The sequence below is a fragment of the Leptodactylus fuscus genome, chromosome 5 (genome assembly GCF_031893055.1).
Source record: "Leptodactylus fuscus isolate aLepFus1 chromosome 5, aLepFus1.hap2, whole genome shotgun sequence".
In the NCBI taxonomy this organism is placed as follows: domain Eukaryota; kingdom Metazoa; phylum Chordata; class Amphibia; order Anura; family Leptodactylidae; genus Leptodactylus; species Leptodactylus fuscus.
In genome coordinates, this window is record NC_134269.1 from 61,654,248 (window position 1) to 61,677,116 (window position 22,869).

The 22,869-nt window shown below is 42.2% G+C and overlaps 1 protein-coding gene across 7 annotated transcripts in view; it reads right to left on the reverse strand.

Annotated features, from left to right (window-relative positions):
- NTRK3 (neurotrophic receptor tyrosine kinase 3) overlaps window positions 1-22,869 on the reverse strand; it is a 541,580-nt gene that overhangs the window by 42,747 nt on the left and 475,964 nt on the right. For all 7 annotated transcript variants that reach the window (XM_075273267.1, XM_075273266.1, XM_075273265.1 and 4 more), the window contains one exon: window positions 6,528-6,658. In XM_075273267.1, the coding sequence (XP_075129368.1) occupies window positions 6,528-6,658 (131 nt within the window). The remainder of the gene's footprint in view (window positions 1-6,527; window positions 6,659-22,869) is intronic.

A 22,869-nucleotide genomic window follows, 5' to 3' on the forward strand; every position in this document is an offset into this window, starting at 1 on the left:
AGTGGTTGAAAGGATTAACCCTTTTGATTTGTTAGTTTATTAAAGTGAAACATCTTTTTAGGATTTATTTTACTTTGTGTATATTCACATGACGTGAATTAGAGGCTGAAAAATCTGAAGTGGATTTCACAAGAAAACCACAGGTTGTGGATTAGAAATCTGGGCAGAGAAAATCAATGCCACCTGCACAACTGTGCGATTTCACACTAAAGTCACATTGATTTCACATGGATTTCAGCATGAAATATATGTCAAAATCATGTAGTAAAATATCTATGTTAGGTATGTCATATAGTATATGGACTGTTGATTGCTGATGTCTCTCTGAATTACAGTGGATTAAAGCTCTGTTCACACTACATATTTGCATCTAATTGAAAGGTTAAGTTTTTATTTTTTTTTGGACAAATTTATCACGCAGTAATTTTCTATAATAATTTAATATTTTTTAATAGTATTTTTTTATAATTTCTATAATAATAATTTGCTACATCAGCAGGGCAGAGAAGCTGTGACAGCACCCTGCATCATTATCAGTAAGAGGACAGGATTATATCAGGCTAAGCAGTGATACAACCCAGGCAGCCTGCACCCACCTCTACAAGGTAACTGAACTCTTGCAGGGGACCAGAAGCTGGACCTGCAGACATCTTAGACTCTCTGCTAATACATGGGAAGGTGTCATCCAGCTACAAGCCACTGTGCCACAGCTCACTGCTACAGGGCAAGTGACCCAGCAGATGCCTGTTACAATAAAGCAGTGAGCACTTCTACTGATCCTGGCCTGGACATTGCCTTCCTTGCAGCTAAACCCTAGGCACAATCTCCTAGTTACAGTGGAGCACTGACACCCACATCACCATTTCAGCCCATGGACCTGTGGGTGTCTCCTTACTCCAACTGGTGTCACATCCAACTGACTCTACCTATTACCCTGTGCACCTCTCCTGGGAGTTCTGGTGCCTATAAGGTCACTGTGACAGTCCAGCTTCCTGTATGGTTCTCCCGGGGTGGTCGCATAACATGTTTTTTTTTTGGGTTTCTTTTTAAATCAGAGGGGGAAATAGACCATTCTCTCCTTACCAGAAAGCATGCATAGATTGGCATAATGGTGGTACAACATTAGGAGGTAAATGAAGGGTGTGAACACCCAAAAGCAAAAACATGGAAGGACTGCACTCTCTGGTCAAATAACTGATGCCAATGGATAAGGAATACCTTTACTTTATTTAAATAAAAGCACAACACGTTTCGGGTAGATGCCCCTTTCTCAAGTGCATACAGTACTTCCAAGTGGTTCAGGAAGAACTGCACTCTATGGTCAAATGAACTGATGCCAATGGATAAGGAAGACCTTTACTTTATTTAACTAAAAGCACAATGTGATTCGGGTAGACACCCCTTTCTCAAGTGCATACAGTACTTCCAAGTGGTTCAGGAAGAACTGCGCTCTATGGTCAAATGAACTGATTCCAATGGATAAGGAAAACCTTTACTTTGTTTACATAAAACACAATGCGTTTCGGGTTGACGCCCCTTTCTCAAGTGCATACAGTACTTCCAAGTGGTTCAGGAATACTTCTACTACTTTTTTGCACTTAGATTTTTTGCACCTTGCTTGCAATTGTTTACGAAAGCCAGCAGGGCGAGGGAGAGACCAAGGTAGGATTACCAAATTTACTAGAACTCACAGCAGAAAATGCCATGAGTTATACCTGAAATCAGTCTCTGTCTGTACTAAATTTCTAGTGCACAAGAGTGTGTCTGAATTATTAAGAAGACAAAGCCTCTTAATAATTCAGGTGCATCTTACACCTGCCAGGGACTTAATTACTATTGGCATACAGTACGCGAATCTGAATACATTTCCCCCAGAATGGTTTGAGTATAGAATTTTTTCTAGCATGTCCCCATAGATTTCAATACAGAACTTGAAAAACATGAAGAAAAACACTAACCCAAAATGACTGTAAATAAAAAAGGCAATGCAATGAAAGCATATACGTATCAGTAAGCAGCTTGATTGATGTAAGCCGTCATTGGGATTCCTTAGACCAATGATTTCTTTTGATATAGTACTTGCAAGGATAACAGTTTTTCCATGTCATAAAAATGAAGTCTTGCCTACATAGCTATTATTAAAGATTTAAGCCTTAATATCTTAGTGCCGTTCTTATGTTTCCATAGTAGGAATAGAAAACCAACATTGCAAAACTACTGAGGCATCTCTTTATTTAGTGAAATGGACGTTGAAGTTTCGTGAAGCAGAAATGATCTTTATTGTTGCCCATCCAAACACTAAGCTTATGCTTGGCTCACATAATCTTTAGAATAGTCCAATTATAGTGTTGGTAAAAGGTCTATAAGAAGATACGCCATGAGCTGCAGGATCACATAAGCTATGAAAAGTACTGAAGCTGGGTCACCGAACGGAAGAAAAATGACGTCCATTGTGAGAGAGATTTGCTAACAAGACACAAGGGAGGTCCTCCAGGATAATAAAAACCCTCCAATGCCTACACGTGTTCTTCCTTACTTTTCCTCTTGACTAAACAGATTTCGAGATGTGCGATGACCAATAGTTTGAAACATATACACAGAAAATGGTGGGCACGGCCTTTGTTTGCAACGTAGTGATACTTGTGTGTCTAACTAGCCAATGTAAGATAAAATAAGACAACACATCTAAAAAGTGTGCTCCGACTATAATCTTCTAAAAGGTTATTCAATTGTTTTAGTACAAAAAGATGTACATTTAAAGGTTTTTTTTTTAAATTGTTTCTTGTAACCTGGGGTACAAAATGTAGGATGACAAAAACCCTGTGCCACCGTATGCTAGATCCTGGTGAACCTAAAAGTACATTTATAGACTGACTCCATTTTGAAACCATACAGTACATAGCAAAATATCTCCTGACCCCAGAGTATAATAATCAGAGACCCAAGGAGGGGATACAAACATATAAATACACTGTTACTTAACTATCCCCAGCTCCGCTACACTCCCTGCTGATGTCGGCCATCTTCAATGACGTATGGGATGTCACATGACCCGGTCTTGTGTCACGACACATATGGACGCAGGCCCCAGTCATGTTACGTCAGGGACATCAAACTAGTAGGCCTGAAGCCTACCCGGAGAGATGAGTAAATGGGGCCCATTACCGGCTGGAGTTACTCCAGCCGGTAATGGCCTATTAAAAAAAAAAAACACAGCGGTAGCGCCTGTCGCCGGGCCACTTAATATCCCGAGCCCTGTGGCAGTCACTACTGCTGCTACTGCAGTAGTTATGCCATTGACTTGTTACTTAAGCCATTTAATTTGGGGTACAAGTATCTGGGGTGTCTGAATGAGGATACATCTATATGTATAACCACAAAAAGATTATGGTGGCATAGGGTATATTTCATCTTGTGTGATATACTACAGGTTACATGGAATGTTTTTTAAATGTTTTTAAACTGCACATCTTGAGAGGTTTTTTTTCTGATTTTTGATATATTAAAACAATATAAACAATATTACTATTTGGATGTAATAGGCATGGATTGTCCTGTGTCACCTCTAACTGTATTTACTGTATGCTGACCAAATTTTCAATCACATTCCCAATGTACATGTTCAGGCAGGTAGTATATTTATCTGAAGCTTCATAGGTTACTACTATTATTATTTGTATTCCTACTACAGTAAGTCAACAATCCCTGTTTTTTTCCTTTACAGGGTTTCCTCCGCTGTTCTAGTTGGTAGGTATAGGAGGAAAAGTTAATTACCTATTCTACAGAAATAGCATGGCCAAGTATATTTAGACAAATGATGGCTACATATTGCAGATGGGAAATCATCCATCCTTGTCTTACATAGTCTATTAGTTCTAGTCGATTTATATCTTGATATTGTTCATAGTATATCTTTTATGATCATTTTTGCAATGTTTCATTTTTTTGCAATGATGCCGTAGTATTTTAAGGTGTAAAGGAGCTCATCATTTTAGTGTTTTGTTGTGTTTTTTCTTTCTAAAAGTATGATTTATGTTTTAGATATTGAAAAATGGATTCCAATGCCAAAAATTCTAATAGTTACCATTTAGAGTCAATGTTTTCTAGCGCCAGATGATTTACAATGTCATAGTTTTAGTCTTTTCACATGATAGTAATAATAATAATAATAATAATAATAATAATAATAATAATAATAATAATAACAATAATGATATAATAATTTGACCCTTTGCCATCTGTACACATTATTGAAAATGAGTACTTAATTTAGCTTCATTTAACCTCTTTAATGCTCCAAGGTTGCAGACAACTCTCCCGTGAATAGTAGTGTAAGGCAATGTTCTTGTGCCAAGTTGGCATTACGACTCAGAAGTTCTTGCTGCGTGTATTCCTGTCTCAGTGCCACCTTGGCATGTGTACACTTTCAAGCTGGAGTTAAGATGTTAACCCTATAACCAATCAGCCGTTTATAAAAGTAATGGCTGTATCCAATGATAGCTTCAAATGGAGACTACACATGGGTGAAATTTATCAAGTAAAATGCACCAGGTATTTGTGCCAAAAATTGCTGTATTCTACATTTATCAAGCATTTCAAGAACTTTTCCAACTTGTGCAAAAGAGAGGTATGACCTATCAGATAAGGGATGAAGCCTATCGGAAAATGGGGTGCTATATATGGCACAGTTCAGGACTGTCTAGTCTAATATACACCGTCTAATATGCACTGCCCCATAGCTTTTAGGAAAGAGAGGTCTTGGACTTGCGACAGTTGTGTTTCTAAGGGGTAATATCTCTCATTGGGGGCAAGTGGTGCAGTTAAAATATAATTTGTGACTTGTTTTTCAATTCTTCCTTCTCTCTGTGATAGGATTAATGACTTGAAGGAACATCTCGATGAAAGCCTGTCATAAAATATAGTACAGGAAATTATGGGGTGCCGAGTGATACAGTAATTGGAAATAGTTTGCCCTTCCTTGTGAATATTGTCTCACAAGGATTTATTTATTTTTTCTTGATGTAGATTGTGAGCCCCACATAGAGCTCACAATGTACATTTTTTTCCCTATCAGTATGTCTTTGGAATATGGGATGGAAATCCATGCAAACACAGGGAGAACATACAAACTCCTTGCAGATGGTTTTTTGCCCTTGGCGGGATTTGAACACCAGGACTCCAACGCTGCAGTGCTAACCACTGAGCCACCGGGTGGCCCCTATATTGTCCCACAAGGTTTAATCAGGCAACAGCAGAGAAATTGTTTTAATGTTGGTCAAGGGGGTCATTAAATTAGTTTCCATAGGTAACACATGTTGATTGTTAAATATATGTATTTGAAAGTATTTTATTTTAATGTAAAGTGAATTAATTTTCTGTTGTTTTCATACATTATAAATAAAGCTCCAATGTGGAGCCATAGTGAACATTTATATATATAGTCTTATTACCTAGTTTAATATAATAGGCTTCAACTTTGAACAAGCAGATGCTTAAGGGTTCTGGCTTAAAAATACATGAATGTTTTCTATTTAAAACAGTGCCATATCTACGGGTTTTGTGTGACATTGCAAGGTGGTTCCATTAAAGTAAATGGGACTAAGCTACAGTATGAAACATAACCTGTGAAGAGTTGTGGTGCTGTTTTTGGAAGAAAGCAATTATGTTTCCCTATTCCTTGGCAATCCATGTAAGGCCAGGGATTCCCTTTTAGCGTTGGTAGAGACCATGTGGTATAGAAAGTACAAGTTCATGAGTTTGTCTGTGATGTCCATCTTGTCTAGCTGTCACTGAGAATGATGGTGATGCTGAACTTTCCAGCTAGTCGCAGGGCTTGGACACTTAGCCAATCAGAAGGCTTGTCATTAGACCAATTAGGGATCTGATGATGTAACCATTTAGAGAGCCTGGTGCTCTATGTGATCTTGTCCTATGCTTGTATCTGTACCAATTACTGTGTCCCACAGTGTGAGCTATAAGATTATACAGCACTACCCTGTGTTTCTCACCCGGGTTTCCCTTGACCTCTTCCCTGGATTAACCCTCTCTCATCTGTTTTGGAATTGACCTTCTCTTGCGTCTTGCTTGCCATTATGACACTTATTTTTCCTATTATTCACTCTGCTTGGCTTTTGAACTGTGTTAGGAAATCACTTGAGATTTATATACTCTCTCTGCTGTGTACTGGTATTGACCCATGGGGACCATTCAGCTATAGTTTCCACCTGTTAAGGCTTTATGGGTGAAAACCTGTAATATTTTAGGCTCTGCTAATCAGAGTGAACATCAAGTCCGAGAGTGGAAGCTTCTTGGAAAATCGGCAAGGACAGTTGTTACAGGGCCACGCTATATTACTACCACACCCCTATGGAGAAGTACTGTATATAGTATTACAGTTTTTTGCAAAGACTATGATCTAGTGCTCTCAAAGTTTCAACTATCACACAAAGGTTATTTCATTCCATGAACGTACACTATAAAGAAGAAAAGAACATTTTTCTTCTAAGCCCTTGTTTTGTTTTTGTTACCTTGACAGCTACAAGCATCTTGTCTTTGGTTGGGCTGAGGTTGTAGCACTCGGCAAGAAACACTTTTCCAAAGGCTCCTTCGCCAAGTTCCCTCTTCAGAACAATGTCCCTCCTCTTAATGTACTGCACATCTGTGTGAGAAGAGGAAAAAAAATACATTCTTAAGTGTTGTAGAAACGAACGTAGAAATGAATATGCAATGCAAACCTGGACTTTATTGCAGGCTATGTCTTAGACATGAGAATGAACTATACATATAAATTACTTCTATATGCAACCTGAAAGTTGAGCAAGTCATGTGACTAGAGATGAGCTTTCAAAACTTGTTTCATTTGGATTCAATGGTGCAACCAATAGTTCGGTTTGGGTCAAATCCGCTTTACTCATCTCTATATTGGACCATTTTGGCTGCAACCAACTTTATTTTATACAGTGTTAGGGATGAGTTTCAGTATTTACATTTTTTTGCTGGTTCAAGGGTAGGGAGTAGCTATGTAGGCAAATCCTCAGGCCCCCACAAGTTTTGGTATATCCTAGCAATAAATATGCTTTTATATGACTGCATCTTACGAAGGTTTACTTATGATATAATCCTATAAAAATCACTTGGATATGCCACAAACTGACCTCTTTAGCATAAATGTGTGTGCATTAATTATATACAAGGCAGTTTTCACACCGTGTTATGTAGAGTACCTTACAGTTTCTATTTGGAGGATTTCCCCAAGGGAAACCTCGAACATATAACTCTAAATAATGCAATTAGGTAGTATATGTCACCCATAGATACCAATGTAAAAAAAAAGTAGCATAGTTACCATAGCATTGATGATTTATGGCATCTCTCTGTTCAGAAATTAACAGTTTTTCTGCTATTTCATGAAGAAAAAATGGGTATTTCAAATGTACACTACCCAAAGGAAGCCAAAGGAATTGACAGTATGTTAGTATGTATTATGAAAGCCAGGACGGATTTAGGGTACCACAGGTTGTTCAGAAAGCTTGGGCCTTCCAACCATTATCCTTCACATTAAAGATCCCTGTGACAGAATAAAGTCCCATGTAGGCCCTCCACACTGTATTATGTTCTATATCTCCCCCTCCACACAGTATAATGTCTGATAGTGGCCCTCCACACAGTATAATGTCCCATAGAGGCCCTCCACACAGTATAATGTCCCATAGAGGCCCTCCACACAGTATAATGTCTCATAGTGTCCCCTCCACACAGTATAATGTCCCATAGAGGCCCTCCACACAGTATAATGTCCCATAGAGGCCCTCCACACAGTATAATGTCTCATAGTGGCCCCTCCACACAGTATAATGTCCCATAGAGGCCCTACACACAGTATAATGTCCCATAGAGGCCTCTCCACACAGTATAATGTCTCATAGTGGCCTCTCCACACAGTATAATGTCTCATAGTGGCCCCTCCACACAGTATATTATCCCATAGCAGCCGTCCATGCAGAATAATGTTCTATAGCGTCCTCTCCACACAGTATAGTGTCCCATTATGGCACATATACACATTGTAATGTGCCATAATGGGACATACATAAGGTTGAACAAACTGGTTTTTGATATTTATTTTTTTTTAATTTCGGTCTTGACAGAACACAATTTTTTGGGTTCACTACCCATGAACTACTGTCTCTTCATACCCCAAAGTATTATAAGCAGATGTCCAGAGGAGAAAAAAACAGCATTACTCACCTCTCCTGGGCTCCGGCACGTACTCAACACATTACTTCCAGTAAACTACCTTGCCTCACTATGGTAATTGACTGTATATGCGGGTACCAATAGAGTTGATTACAATATCATATCAGTAATGGGGAAAACGTGCAGTTGCCACTGAACCCCCTTATAGCTTCTGGACTGGGCAACCACACATTTCACACATATTATAAATCTGTCCCTGAAGAGAGCCCATAGGTAAATTTACCATAAATGAAACGCCAAAAAATTACAACTTTAAAACATTTTCTAAACTAGAGCTACTCTAACCTACAGAGAGTGCTCTTAATATTAAGCGAGTATCTAAGAGAGTCAATAACTCAAAAGCAAAAGTATTTGGCTATAGAAATACATAGAACATAGTAACTAAATTCTGGCAATAACAGAACATCATAGTCAATTGTGTAAAGCATAAAATCCTTTGCCCTTGGTTAACATAATCCATGATTTTCCAAACCATCTCTGAAACAACATCAGGAAAATAAGCGTTCCTTAAAAGCCTAGAGGTCACTATGAGCAATGCTAAGCATTGGTTGGCTTTAGTTCAGGCAACCCTAAATATGTGGTGGACTATATATAATGGTGATCCATGTCTTGTGGGGGAATGCTCATACTCATGGCTTTTACACAAGGATGTTATGTAATTACGTGTTATGTAACATAAGAAAAGTGTTTGTATAACACTAAGACTTTTGCCATATTAACAGCCATTGGTTCGATGTACAGTAAATTATTAAGTCAGCAAGAACATATTTTTGACAACTGCTTTCAATGTTTGGGTGTACAGGTTTTCGAGCATATAGAATACCGTATTTTTCGGACTATAAGACGCACAGGACTATAAGACGCACCCAGGTTTTAGAGGAGGAAAATAGGGGAAAAAAATTTTGAAGCAAAAACTGGTAAAATATTTAATATATGGGAGTTGTAGTTTTGCAACAGCTGCAAGGCCACATTGACAGGTGACCCTGCAGCTGTACGGGGATGCATAGAGTGTTTTTTTTTTTTTGCGGGTCCAGAAGTACTTTTTAGTTATACCATTTTGGGGAATATCTATTGCTTAGATCACCTTTTATTGAAAAAAAAACCCAGTGGTTTATTATATATGATTTTCTACTTATATATATATATATATATATTCTAGGGACAGGAGGTGATTTATAACTTTTATTTATTTCATATTTTTATTATATATTTTTAAAGCTTTTTTTTTTTTTTTTTTAAACTATTTTATTCCCCCCCCCCCCCCCCCCCCCCCGGGGCTTGAGCCTGCGGTCACTTGATTGCAAGTCCCATAGACGGCAATACAACTGTATTGCCGTCTATGGGACATTCTGTGTATTAGTATTACGGCTGGTCATAGACCCAGCCGCAGTACTAATATATAGCAGTGACAGGCCTGGGAGCCTCATTAGGCTCCCGGCTGTCACCCGAACAGGTCGGCTCCTGCGATATCACCGCGCAGGAGCCGGCCTGCAACTTTACAGGTACGGGGCCGGTGGGGACCGGCCCCGGGGGAGAAGAGGCCGCTGATACAGACTGCAGACCCGGCATCCGCTGTACTAGAGAGGCGGATGCCGGGGAGGGATAGACGCCGGGGCCTGAGACATCGCTGCCCTGCCCTGCATGAAGCCAGCAGCAGCTCCTCCGTCCCCCCGCTGCTGGCTTCAGGCAGAGGAGCGCAGCGATGTCGCAGGCCCCGGCACCTGTAATGGCGTCTATCACTTGCCGGCTTCCGCCTCTCTATTACAGCGGATGCCAGGCACCACATTCGGCCTATAAGACGCACCCTTCTTTTCCCCCCAAATTTGGGGGAAAAAAAGTGCGTCTTATAGTCCGAAAAATACGGTATATACATACCTATATAGTAAACCTCTATAATGCAGCATAGGAGGCTGTCCTACATGTCATGTACATCTATAATTTTGTAATTACGGAAACAGGAAGATTGTTTTACTCAGCAGCAAAAATGTACTTGGTAGTAGTAGAAATACAACTTTCATTTATCTGAAATTATTAACATTCCTGGGCTTGCAGCTAACTACACAGCAGCAGATTTCTGAGCTAGAATAATGGAACAATACATCTGGGCAATTACAGCACTGACATTTTGCTTATTCGTAACAGCTGCGCGATGTCAACTTGCTTGCAAGTTTCCTATTAACTTTTGTATATAATGTATTTACTTGCTACTTTGGTGTCTGGACTTTTCTATTTGTCCAATGTTCTTTTGTATCCGGTGAAGCATAATGATTTTTAACATCAATTGAGGTGGGCATAGGATCAAAGAATATCAAACATTCTTTAAAATCTAATATATTCTCCTAAAAATATGTATGACCCCTGTTTTCCATCATAATGAAAGTGTGCCACTGCAGCAGCTGTCAGAGATAGCTCAGAGGAAACACAGGTAGATAGTAGAAATTGGAATCTGTAATACTGCTTATCTGAGCATTATGGATTCTGTAGTAGTGCAATTGCAGCACCACAAGAAAGTACTCTGCCCCAACACAGGATTATTCTCAGGTCCCAACTTTCAGTTATACATCACAAGTAGGATCGAGCGATCGTTATCAGAAAAGATCAGATTCCAATCGGCAATCGAGTACATTTCATGATCGCAATCGGAATTCCGATTCTGATCTTTTTAGGTGGTTGAGGTCGGAGGTTATTTCCCACAATGTTTTGCTACTGGCCAAGAAGTAGTCACCGGAAATGGTTTTCACTTCACAGGTGTTCCCTGTCAGGTTTAATAAGTGGGATTTCTTGCCTTATAAATGGGGTTGGGACCATAATTTGTGTTGTACAGAAGTCAGGTGGATACAGAGCTAATAGTCCTACTGAATAGACTGTTAGAATTTATATTATGGCAAGAAAAAAGCAGCTGAGTAAAGAAAAACGAGTGGCCATCATTACTTTAAGAAATGTAGATCAGTCAGTCCGAAAAATTGGGAAAACTTTGAAAGTGTCCACAAGTGCAGTTGCAAAAACCATCAAGCGCTACAAAGAAACTGGCTCACATGAGGCCTGCCCCAGTAAAGGAAGACCAAGAGTCACCTCTGCTGCGGAGGATAAGTTCATCCGACTCACCAGCCTCAGAAATCGCAGGTTAACAGCAGCTCAGATTAGAGACCAGGTCAATGCCACACAGAGTTCTAGCAGCAGACACATCTCTACAACAACTGTTAAGAGGAGACTTTGTGCAGCAGGCCTTCATGGTAAAATAGCTGCTAGAAAACCACTGCTAAGGACAGGCAACAAGCAGAAGAGACTTATTTGGGCTAAAGAACACAAGGAATGGACATTAGACCAGTGGAAATCTGTGCTTTGGTCTGATGAGTCCAAATTTGAGATCTTTGGTTCCAACCACCGTGTCTTTGTGCGACGCACAAAAGGTGAACGGATGGACTCTACATACCTGGTTCCCACTGTGAAGCATGGAGGAGGAGGTGTGATGGTGTGGGGGTGCTTTGCTGGTGACACTGTTGGGGATTTATTCAAAATTGAAGGCATACTGAACCAGCATGGCTACCACAGCATCTTGCAGCGGCATGCTATTCTATGTGATTTACGTTTAGTTGGACCATTATTTATTTTTCAACAGGACAATGACCCCAAACACACCTGCAGGCTGTGTAAGGGCTACTTGACCAAGAAGGAGAGTGATGGGGTGCTATGCCAGATGACCTGGCCTCCATAGTCACCAGAACCCAATCAAGATGGTTTGGGTGAGCTGGACCACAGAGTGAAGTCAAAAGGGCCAACAAGTGTTAAGCATCTCTAGGAACTCCTTCAAGACTGTTGGAAGACCATTTCAGGCAACTACCTCTTGAAGCTCATCAAGAGAATGCCAAGAGTGTGCAAAACAGGAATCAAAGCAAAAGGTGGCTACTTGGAAGAACCTAGAATATAAGACATATTTTCAGTTGTCTCACACTTTTTTGTTAAGTATATAATTCCACATGTGTTACTTCATAGTTTTGATGCCATCAGTGTGAATCTACAATTTTCATAGTCATGAAAATACAGAAAACTTTGAATGAGAAGGTGTGCCTATACTTTTGGTCTGTACTATATATATATATATATATATATATATATATATATATATATATATATATATATATATATATATATATATATAAATATAAATGAACAATTCCATTTTATATAAGAAACTTTGTAATATATCTTATCAAAAGAAAATACTTCAGTCTCCTGTTATCAGATCCTCTCCTGCCTGGTAAACTGCCGAGTTCAGTGAGAGAAATCCATCTTTGCTGAACACAAGCTGCAGTTTGTACAAGTCTACGGAGGAGGGAGAAGGCAGCAGGAAGAGAAGTTGATGAAAACTTTAGAACAAGTTATATAGTCATACATTCATTTGTTCGAATGGAATGTTTTACTTAATATAGGCATATTAATTGTTAATCACATATCCACTTCAATAAAAAATAACTTATCAATAGTCCTATATCTTGCTATTATCCTCACAAGGTAAATGTTCAATTTGTTCCCTAACCATGTATGCAAATAAAATGGCCAAGGCATAGTGGCTGTCTAGTACCCTTACAGACACCAAACAACTGAGATATACCATTGCATACTGACAGATACCTAAGATGTATGATCTGTATAAACTACACATATGACCAGTGGTGTTACTTGAGGGTGTGCAGAGGGTGCAGTCGCACTGGGGCCCAGGAGCTTTAGGGGGCCTATAAGTTCTGGCATCAGTATTGAAATTGCAGCTTCCATCTGACCCATAAGCCAAGGAGACCCACAGATTACCCTAACCATACTAAGGTGGATTATGCTCTTTAGCACCCGCAACCATCACTATCAAGAATTCACTGTAGGGATGAGGTAGGGAGCCCCGGACAAAAGAGTGCACTGAGGCCTACAAGACTTTAGTTACACCACTGAATATGACCCTACAGTTTTTATGCAGAATTTCTATTAGAATGACCTTTAAAGATGATATGCTACTATCATACTTAATATATATTACAATACACATAGTCTATGACTCCCTCACCACATACCATATGTTAATTGAAACTTTCTCCATACATATGATGTTTCAGTCAAAGTCAAAAGTCTGCCATATAGCAAGCATGTAGATGCGTTTTCTTATTAAATGCATAAATGAACTCACAATTACAACAGGAATAGTATTATATATATATATATATATATATTCCATAACAGAACAGAATGATGACATCCAAACCACTGCTGTGTTCTTGCATGAATACACAAAGCTTTACTAAAAGAAATGTAAGGTATCCCTTTAACGTAACATTTCCCGCATACTCAACCTTGTTCTGTATGCAGAGCTTTCTGATATTTGCAACCATATTGACGAACTAAACAATTTACTGAAATTAATGACTTTAAAAGATTTCTTTCTACCACCCATGGACAGATTTTTCTCTTTTGGAAGAATTACAAAAGGCAGCCACATAAAAGTAATATGTGGGTGTATGGGAAAAAAATAAAGTCATTCTGTAAGGAATAATTTCAACCTTTACAGTGTTCGTGTGCCAGAACTGAGCACAAGAGTTAGCAATGTCTGCTTTCTGCGATAAGCCATAGCTGAACTGAAAAGAGATAACACAGTCTTGTAATAGAGAAATCAAATCTGCAGCAAGATTTAGCCAGAAAAAGACAGCCTTGTGGACAAGTGGGCAACCAAGGTTTTGTCAGCTGGTCTATTGATATATGGATACAGAGTTGGCATTAAATATAGTAAATTTATCTGGAATACATTGTGGATTATATTTGTGCTAACAGAGCTAATGAAAATCAGTCTCAAAATAAGGTTTACATATATGAGTGATGTTTTACACTGAGTATAAATATATAAGGAAATTGCACAAAGGTTACTATTATCAAAAACAAAAGAACTTGATAGTCTTCAGTAGTTGATACCTTTTTAACGAACATTTTCCTTAACGAACATTTTCCTTATGTAACCCCCTCACAGGAGTTACTAATGGTTATTTGGCCATAGAAGTGCCTTACATGTTATGATGGATTGTATGTGTTGCCATGTTTATTCTGTATTCATTTGTGTAATGTTGTTGAGCTGTTGTTCTCTGGTTTCACTTGTCGGTACTATTCCGTTATCGGGCCAGCAGCAGCGCAGTTCAGCAGCAGCTTTCGGGACAGCAGTTCAGCAGCGGGAATTACAATGACATCCGAGGACTGCTGGCCCGATGCTTGTGCCCAGTAACCAGTACATCGATGACCCCCCTCCCCCATCCTTCTCCTCCTGCCAGTGCTGCCCCCCAGCTCTCCTTACATCTTCCCCGTACCCTCTCCCCGCCACACGACTAGGCCTCACCTCAGCGCTAGTACCGAGACCGAAAGGAAAGACACCGGGGCTCAATCCAGGCCCTGACAAGAAACACGCCGACTATAGGAACGGTGAGCTACAGCGAGCCGGAGGGACAAACTTTCTGCAGCGTCCGGCGGCTATCTAGTAGCATTCATTGCTCAAGATTTACGGTGAGGCCTATTACAGGGAGAGGGTACGGGGCAGATGTAAGAAGAGCTGGGGGGCAGCACTGGAAGGAAGAGGAGGATGAGGGCATCGATCGATGTACTGCCTACTACACACAAGCACGGCCTCTATCATCGGGCCAGCATCGGCTTAGTCATGTGGCGGGGAGAGGGTACGGGGTAGATGTAAGGAGAGCTGGGGGGCAGCACTGGAAGGAGGAGGAGATGGAGGGGGGGTCATTGATGTACTGGCTACTGGGCACAAGCATCGGGCCAGCAGTCCTCGGATGTCATTGTAATTCCCGCTGCTGAACTGAACTGCTGTCCCGAAAGCTGGTGCTGAAATGCGCTGCTGCTGGCCCGATAACGGAATAGTACCCACTTGTCCTAGTGAGCTGTGGTCTCCATAGCAACACACACTATAGTGAGCAGATCTGTAGCTGGAACAGGAAATAGTCATAGCAGGGAGAGGAAGTAGTATTCTGTAAGCAACCAGGGAAGGAGAAGCAAGGAGTAGTGTGGAGAGGCCATCTTGTGTTTCAGACACTGTGCTGTGAGGATTGCCATAGCAGCAGCAGGACAGAGAAGCTGTGTGACAGCGCCCCCATCACTATCAGTAAGAGGACAGGAATTACATCAGGCTGAGCAGAGCTATAACCCTGGCAGCCTGCACCGACCTCTACAAGGTAACTGAGCCCCTGCAGTAAGCCAGAAGCTGGATCTGCAGACATCTTAGACTCTCTGCTAATACAGGGGAAGGTGTCATCCAGCTACAAGCCACTGTGCCACAGCTCACTGCTACAGGACAAGTGACCAGCAGATGCCTGTTACAATAAAGCAGTGAGCACTTCTACTGATCCTGGCCTGGACATTGCCTTCCTTGCAGCTAAGCCCTGGGCTAATGCTCTTTGTTGGAGTAGAGCACTGGCACCCACATCACCATCTCAGCCCAGGGACCAGCGGGTGTCTCAATACTCCAACTGGCGTCACATCTAACTGACTCTACCTATTTCCCTGTGCACCTCTCCTGGGAGTTCTGGTGCCTATAAGGTCACCGTGACAGTCCAGCCTCCTGCACGGTTCTCCCAGGGTGGTCGCAACTGGCGTCACGAACAGGATTGCTGTGCCATTGAAAAAGAAGGGAGGCACTTGAGCTGCCGGCAGGAAAAAAAGGATCTGTGACTGCGACACTGTGCAATATCGGCATCTTGGCCCTGCATCGCACGCTATACCTGAATCTACAGCACCGGCAAAAGCAGGTGAGCCAAGTACCTCCAGTATGTTTAGGAACAAAGAAAAAAAGGATTTTGTCAGTTTTAAACACCAAGGGTTCAGTAATGAGGAAGAGGGGTGTAGTGTTTCAGCCCCCACAGCTGCAGTAATGCCAATCACAATGCCTTATTACCCAGGCGTGCCATGGCTGCCACTCTATGTAGGCGAGCCAAATACCCTAAAGGACTTTAAAGAAAAGATGCAAGCAACTTTCAAAGTTTATCCCCTCACTGCTGAGCAGAAGGTTGCTATGTTAATGGGTCAGATGGGAGGAGCAGCCCTCCGTGAAGTTAAGTCCTGGGATGTTAAGGAGAAACAAACTGTTAAGCAAATATTTGATAAACTGCGCGCCATATTTGAAACTAAGACTCTGTCAGAACTAAAAGCTCGGTTCTTTAGCCGCAAGCAGAACACAGGTGAAAGTCTTAGAGACTATGCTCTGAGCTTGGATGAAGCTCTCCGCCAGGTTACTCAACTAGATCCTCACGAGCGTCACAATTATGATTGCACGCTGAAGGAGCAATTCATCGAGGGTGCTACACCTGATGCAGTTAAAATGCAACTACGTATGCTTAACTCTCAAGACCCTGACCGACCCTTCAACCTATTTAAAGAGACAGCCATCCAAATCCTTAAAGTGGACACAATGCCAGTGGAGCAGCATAATGCGCCCTCAGCTTCTACAGCACCTCCGCCCTGTGTAATCCAACAACCCATTGCTCAGTGCGCACAGATCCAACCTTCTGACTCCAACATTGAACTCCAAGGACAAATTGCTGAACTTTCAAAGAATCTAATTAAGCTTTGCAAAAAAGTAGATGACCTTCAGCTGACACCACCAAGGTCTCCCTCATCCCGGCACTGGCCGCGACCTTCGCCACGTCAGTATTCACGCAGACCGTTATTCCGACCCGGTCGCAGGGTCACGGACCAGTTTGATTCATCCGGAAGGCCCATCTGTCGAAGTTGTCATTTACCAGGACATGTTGAACGAGAATGCCAGTCTTTAAACTAGGCTGTCCTGGGGCAGAGGACCTACCCCCAGGAGACAACCACCACCATGGTCCACTATCACCTGAATGGGGCCGACGTTTCATTGGAGACCGTCCTATCCTTTCCATCAATATGAACAACATCCCACTGACTGCTCTCTTGGATACGGGATCACAGACGACCACCATGCCCCTTGCCCAGTTTGAAAAATATTGGTCTCAAGATCAGCTACAACCATGCAATCCTCATGAGCAGGTGACTCTAATTGCCAGCAATGGACAAGAACTTAAACAGGTAGGATACTTCCTAGCCACCCTTAAGATTGGCAAAACCGAACTGAAGGATCAAGGGATTGTCATTGTGGACGTTGCCAAAGACAGAGACACTCCCTCCATCATTATTGGGACCAATGTCTTAGTTAATTGTTTTGATGAAGCCATTGCTGCCTTGTCTGACACTCTTCAAATAGCCGCTCCAAAAGAGAGACACATCTACCATAAGGCCATTAAGGTTTTGGTACAACAACAACAGGTACAACTTTCCCATGGTGAGATCGGAAAAGCTAGGGTGACTGACGCTAGACCCATCATCTTACCACCTGGTCATGTGATGATGGTCTGGTGCCGGGCCAGGTTTGGTGTCAAAGGCAGGGATTACTCCGTGCTCATCGAGTCAATGCCTACGGATCGTACAGTTATTGCTGCCCGTAGTTTGGCTAAGGTGACCCATGGACGAGTCCCTGTACAATTGTTGAATTTTGGGGATTCTGAAGTTACACTACCACGGTATACAGTGGTTGCCAAATTATCCAGAGTTCAGGATGCTGATTGCCTCCAGAGAGTCCATTGTGGAGCTCAGACCACCAATTCACAACCCACATGTAACCCCACTGGGGAGCAAAAAGAATGGTGGCAAGAGATTCACCTTGGAACCCCTGAGACGCCTTCATCTCAGCTGCAAGGGGTATTGCGGGTAGTTCACGAATACGAACACATTTTCAGCAAGTCCCCTATGGACTTTGGGCATGTCACTGCAGTAGAACACACAATTCAAACTGGTGATCATCCTCCCATCAAGGAAAGACATAGGCCCATTCCCTCAGCACAATACCAACAAGTAAAAGGCTTACTTCAAAACATGAAGGATTCTGGTGTCATAAGGGACAGCCGAAGCCCTTGGGCTGCTCCCTTAGTACTTGTCAAAAAGAAGGACGGTACCATTCGCCTTTGCGTGGATTACCGCAAATTGAATGATATCACCCACAAGGATGCGTATCCGCTACCCCGGATAGAGGAGTCCCTTGCAGCTCTTCAGTCTGCAGCCTACTTCTCTGTCCTGGACCTTACCAGTGGATACTGGCAGGTCCCTATGTCCCCAGCTGATGCTGAAAAAACTGCCTTCACAACACCAATGGGTCTGTTTGAATTTGACCGGATGCCATTTGGGTTGTGCAATGCGCCTGCCACATTTCAACGGCTCATGGAGTTCTGTTTAGGTCATCTAAACTTTGAGTCTGTCCTGTTATATCTGGATGATATAATTGTTTACTCCAGGACATATGCAGAGCATTTGGATCACCTTGCGAGAGTGTTTGAGTCTTTGGATCGCTATGGTCTGAAACTCAAGCCTTCCAAATGCCATCTCCTAAAATCTGAAATCCAATACCTGGGACACATTGTGAGCGCTGATGGGGTGTCACCAGATCCTCAGTACACTGAACGGATACGCGACTGGCCAACTCCTGAAACGGTAAAAGACATCCGTAGATTCCTTGGGTTTGCCGGTTATTACCGACGATTTGTAAAAAACTTTGCCCGGATTGCTGCACCCTTACAGGCTGTACTGGTAGGTCAGTCTACCACCAGATCTGGTAAGAGTCCAACTATCCAATGGACCCCTGAAATGCAAAAAGCATTTGATGAGTTAAAGCGGCCTTAGTCGGTCCAAATGTCCTTGCTTACCCTGATTACAGTAAACCGTTCATTCTGCAAACAGATGCAAGTAAAACTGGACTTGGTGCTGTCCTTTCCCAGAAACAAGAAGGTTTGATTAGACCCATTGCATTTGCCAGTCGTTCGCTTCGGGCGACTGAACGTAATGACTCTAACTATAGCTCCTTTAAGTTGGAGTTTCTGGCCTTGGTTTGGGCGGTTACCGAAAAATTCCATCATTATCTCACCGCCACTCCTTTTGTTGCATACACAGATAATAATCCTCTGACCCATCTTAGCACTGCCAAATTGGGAGCAATTGAGCAGCGTTGGGCTTCACGTCTTGCCAATTATCAGTTTACCTTAAAATTCCGTGCAGGGAGAGAGAATGTTAATGCTGACATTTTATCTCGGTTACCCCAAGAGTCAATTAATGACCTAGATGACCCTGACATATGGGAAGAAATTGAACTCCCTGACTTCTATGACAAAGTTGCTCAACGTGTTAACCAAAATGTCCGGACCAAATATTGTAACCTTCAGACCATGCGGGTTGAGTCCCTCCATCATATGGATTGGGAACAAGTCCAAAAACAAGATCCAACATTGCAAAGATTAAAAGACCTTTTAAAAGATTCAAATTCAATAGGTCCAGATAACAATGCAAGCCCTGAACTTCAAAATCTCTGGCGAGAGCGCGGTCGTTTAACCTATCTGCAGGGAAAATTGGTCCGCCGTTATGTAAATCCTCGTACCCATGAGCGAGTGTTTCAGATTGTGATACCAAGACAAGACGCTCCTTTGATCTTGGATGCGTATCATAATCAGTCAGGACATTTCAATGCCCAAAAGACAGAACGAACCATTAAGGATCGTTTCTACTGGGTGGGAATGCGCCCTCAAATTGAACAGTGGTGCCGGGATTGTGAACAATGTGCTTTGCGGAGAGGATCTAACCAACGGGCCCCTCTACAGGGCATTGTCACAGTCAGACCACTAGAGTTAGTAGCGCTTGACCACGTCAAGTTGACTCCAAGTCGGTCAGGTTACACTTATGCACTAACAATGATTGATCATTTTTCAAAATTCATGGTTGTAGTCCCAGTAAAAGATCTCACTGGTAAAACAGCAGCTCGGGAATTCCAAAGACATTTTGGGCGACCCTACGGTTATCCTGAAAAGATCCTTACTGATCAAGGTCCTGCATTTGAGTCAGAGCTTTTTCAAGAGTTCTGCAACCTCTATGGGTGTCAAAAGATCCGTACTACAGCCTCCCATCCCCAGGGTAATGGGCTTTGTGAAAAAGCCAATCAAATCATTATCAACATGCTGAGAACAGTTGCCCGTGAAAAACGATCTGAGTGGCCAGAGCTATTGCCAGAGATCACTGAGATCTATAATAACACCAGACAGGATTCCACAGGGTACACTCCTGCATACCTCCTTAGAGGACAGTTAGGACAACTCCCCGCTGATCACCAAATGGGAGTGATTACAGAGGTTAGGTCCCCACCTTTACCAAATGACACTTGGGTAGCAGAAAGACTAAGGGTTAATAGAGAACTTCAGGAACTTGTGTGTAAATCTCTGGACCAGGCTAGACACAAACAGGCTCTCCAGTATGACAAAGGAGCAAATGCTCAACCCTTGCAACCTGGAGATAAGGTCAAGGGAAACAAGTGACTCCATTTCCTCAGATGACTTTGTATCAGAGACTCCAGACACTCAGGTACTCCCTGTTGACAGAGAGGAGGCCTCAGAGCCTGAAACAATTTCTCAAAGGAGATCCCAAAGGGTAAACAAGGGTAAACCCTCAGTTCGCTACAGCCCTTAAAGGAGCATGCCAAGATCAGCCATAGTAGACTGTGCATTTCAGCTGATCATCTGCCTTGGAAACTTATCTTCACTTCAACAAATAAGCCATATACCTGGTGCCATAGTGGCGACACCATGCTTGGACTGCCCAAAGTTCTACCTCTATGTTTATTATTTGTTCCTAACCCATTTAACGTGTATTCCATTTACTTTGTACTATGGGATATTTAAGCCATTGACTGTTTTCTGTGTTATTGGTTGCCCGAGGACGTGCTACATTCAAGAAGGGAGGGATGTAACCCCCTCACAGGAGTTACTAATGGTTATTTGGCCATAGAAGTGCCTTACATGTTATGATGGATTGTATGTGTTGCCATGTTTATTCTGTATTCATTTGTGTAATGTTGTTGAGCTGTTGTTCTCTGGTTTCACTTGTCCTAGTGAGCTGTGGTCTCCATAGCAACACACACTATAGTGAGCAGATCTGTAGCTGGAACAGGAAATAGTCATAGCAGGGAGAGGAAGTAGTATTCTGTAAGAGCCAGGGAAGGAGAAGCAAGGAGTAGTGTGGAGAGGCCATCTTGTGTTTCAGACACTGTGCTGTGAGGATTGCCATAGCAGCAGCAGGACAGAGAAGCTGTGTGACAGCGCCCCCATCACTATCAGTAAGAGGACAGGATTATATCAGGCTAAGCAGAGCTATAACCCTGGCAGCCTGCACCTACCTCTACAAGGTAACTGAGCCCCTGCAGTAAGCCAGAAGCTGGATCTGCAGACATCTTAGACTCTCTGCTAATACAGGGGAAGGTGTCATCCAGCTACAAGCCACTGTGCCACAGCTCACTGCTACAGGACAAGTGACCAGCAGATGCCTGTTACAATAAAGCAGTGAGCACTTGTACCGATCCTGGCCTGGACATTGCCTTCCTTGCAGCTAAGCCCTGGGCTAATGCTCTTTGTTGGAGTAGAGCACTGGCACCCACATCACCATCTCAGCCCAGGGACCAGCGGGTGTCTCAATACTCCAACTGGCGTCACATCTAACTGACTCTACCTATTTCCCTGTGCACCTCTCCTGGGAGTTCTGGTGCCTATAAGGTCACCGTGACAGTCCAGCCTCCTGCACGGTTCTCCCAGGGTGGTCGCACTTATATTATTAAAAACGTCTGATTTAAGGGGGCAACACGGTGACTCAGTGGTTAGCACTGCTGCGCTGGCGTCCTGAGTTTGAATCTCGTCAGGAACAACATCTACAAGGAGTATGTATGTTCCATATGGGGCTCATAATGTACATTAAAAAAAAAATCTGATTTAAAGTGAATATGTCCCCATGACCTAGTATATTACCCCCCCCCCCCCATATACATAAGTAGATCCCCTTAATCAAACAGTGTTCTCCTTTTGTGACTCATTGCCTCCAATGTTAGGAAAACAACGTATTTTCTAAAATGCAAATGAGATCTTATATTATTGTATGCCAGACCTCTTTTATGCCAGCATTGCTACAACAGGTGTTTTTGCCCCACCCATGCCACTTTACTAAAAAAGTATGCAGAAGTAAGTGCATCAGCCCTACAAGATTTAATATAAATTACACCATAAAACTGTGTAAAAAAATATGTATATCTATTCTCCAGGATGTAATTAGGAGAACAGGATGCTGCCCTCCTAATTACATCCTGGAGAATAGATTTGCATTTTTTTTTTACCCAGAATCCCTAGCGGAGCAGGAATGACTTGTAAGTCTCCGTACTGCCTATGTAGGCAAACACTCTCCCTGATGTGTACGATTATCCCCTGACCATAAAACTGTATAATTATAAACGATACCAGAGGTCTACACCAGAATGAAATGGCAGAGATTTCACTGTAGGTGCATGGTCTGACAGAGGGTGCACCATATGTATCAGGAGGTGTGCGCCTTGTCATAAATGATGTGCACCCTCTTCCATTGATGAGTTTATAAAGACTGGCGTTGATAACACTAGTCTTTATAAATCTCCCACTATGTGCATACTGTACCAAACTCTATTGGGTGTCATATGTCTGGGTTTCATCTTCCTAAAAGTAATGCTACTAT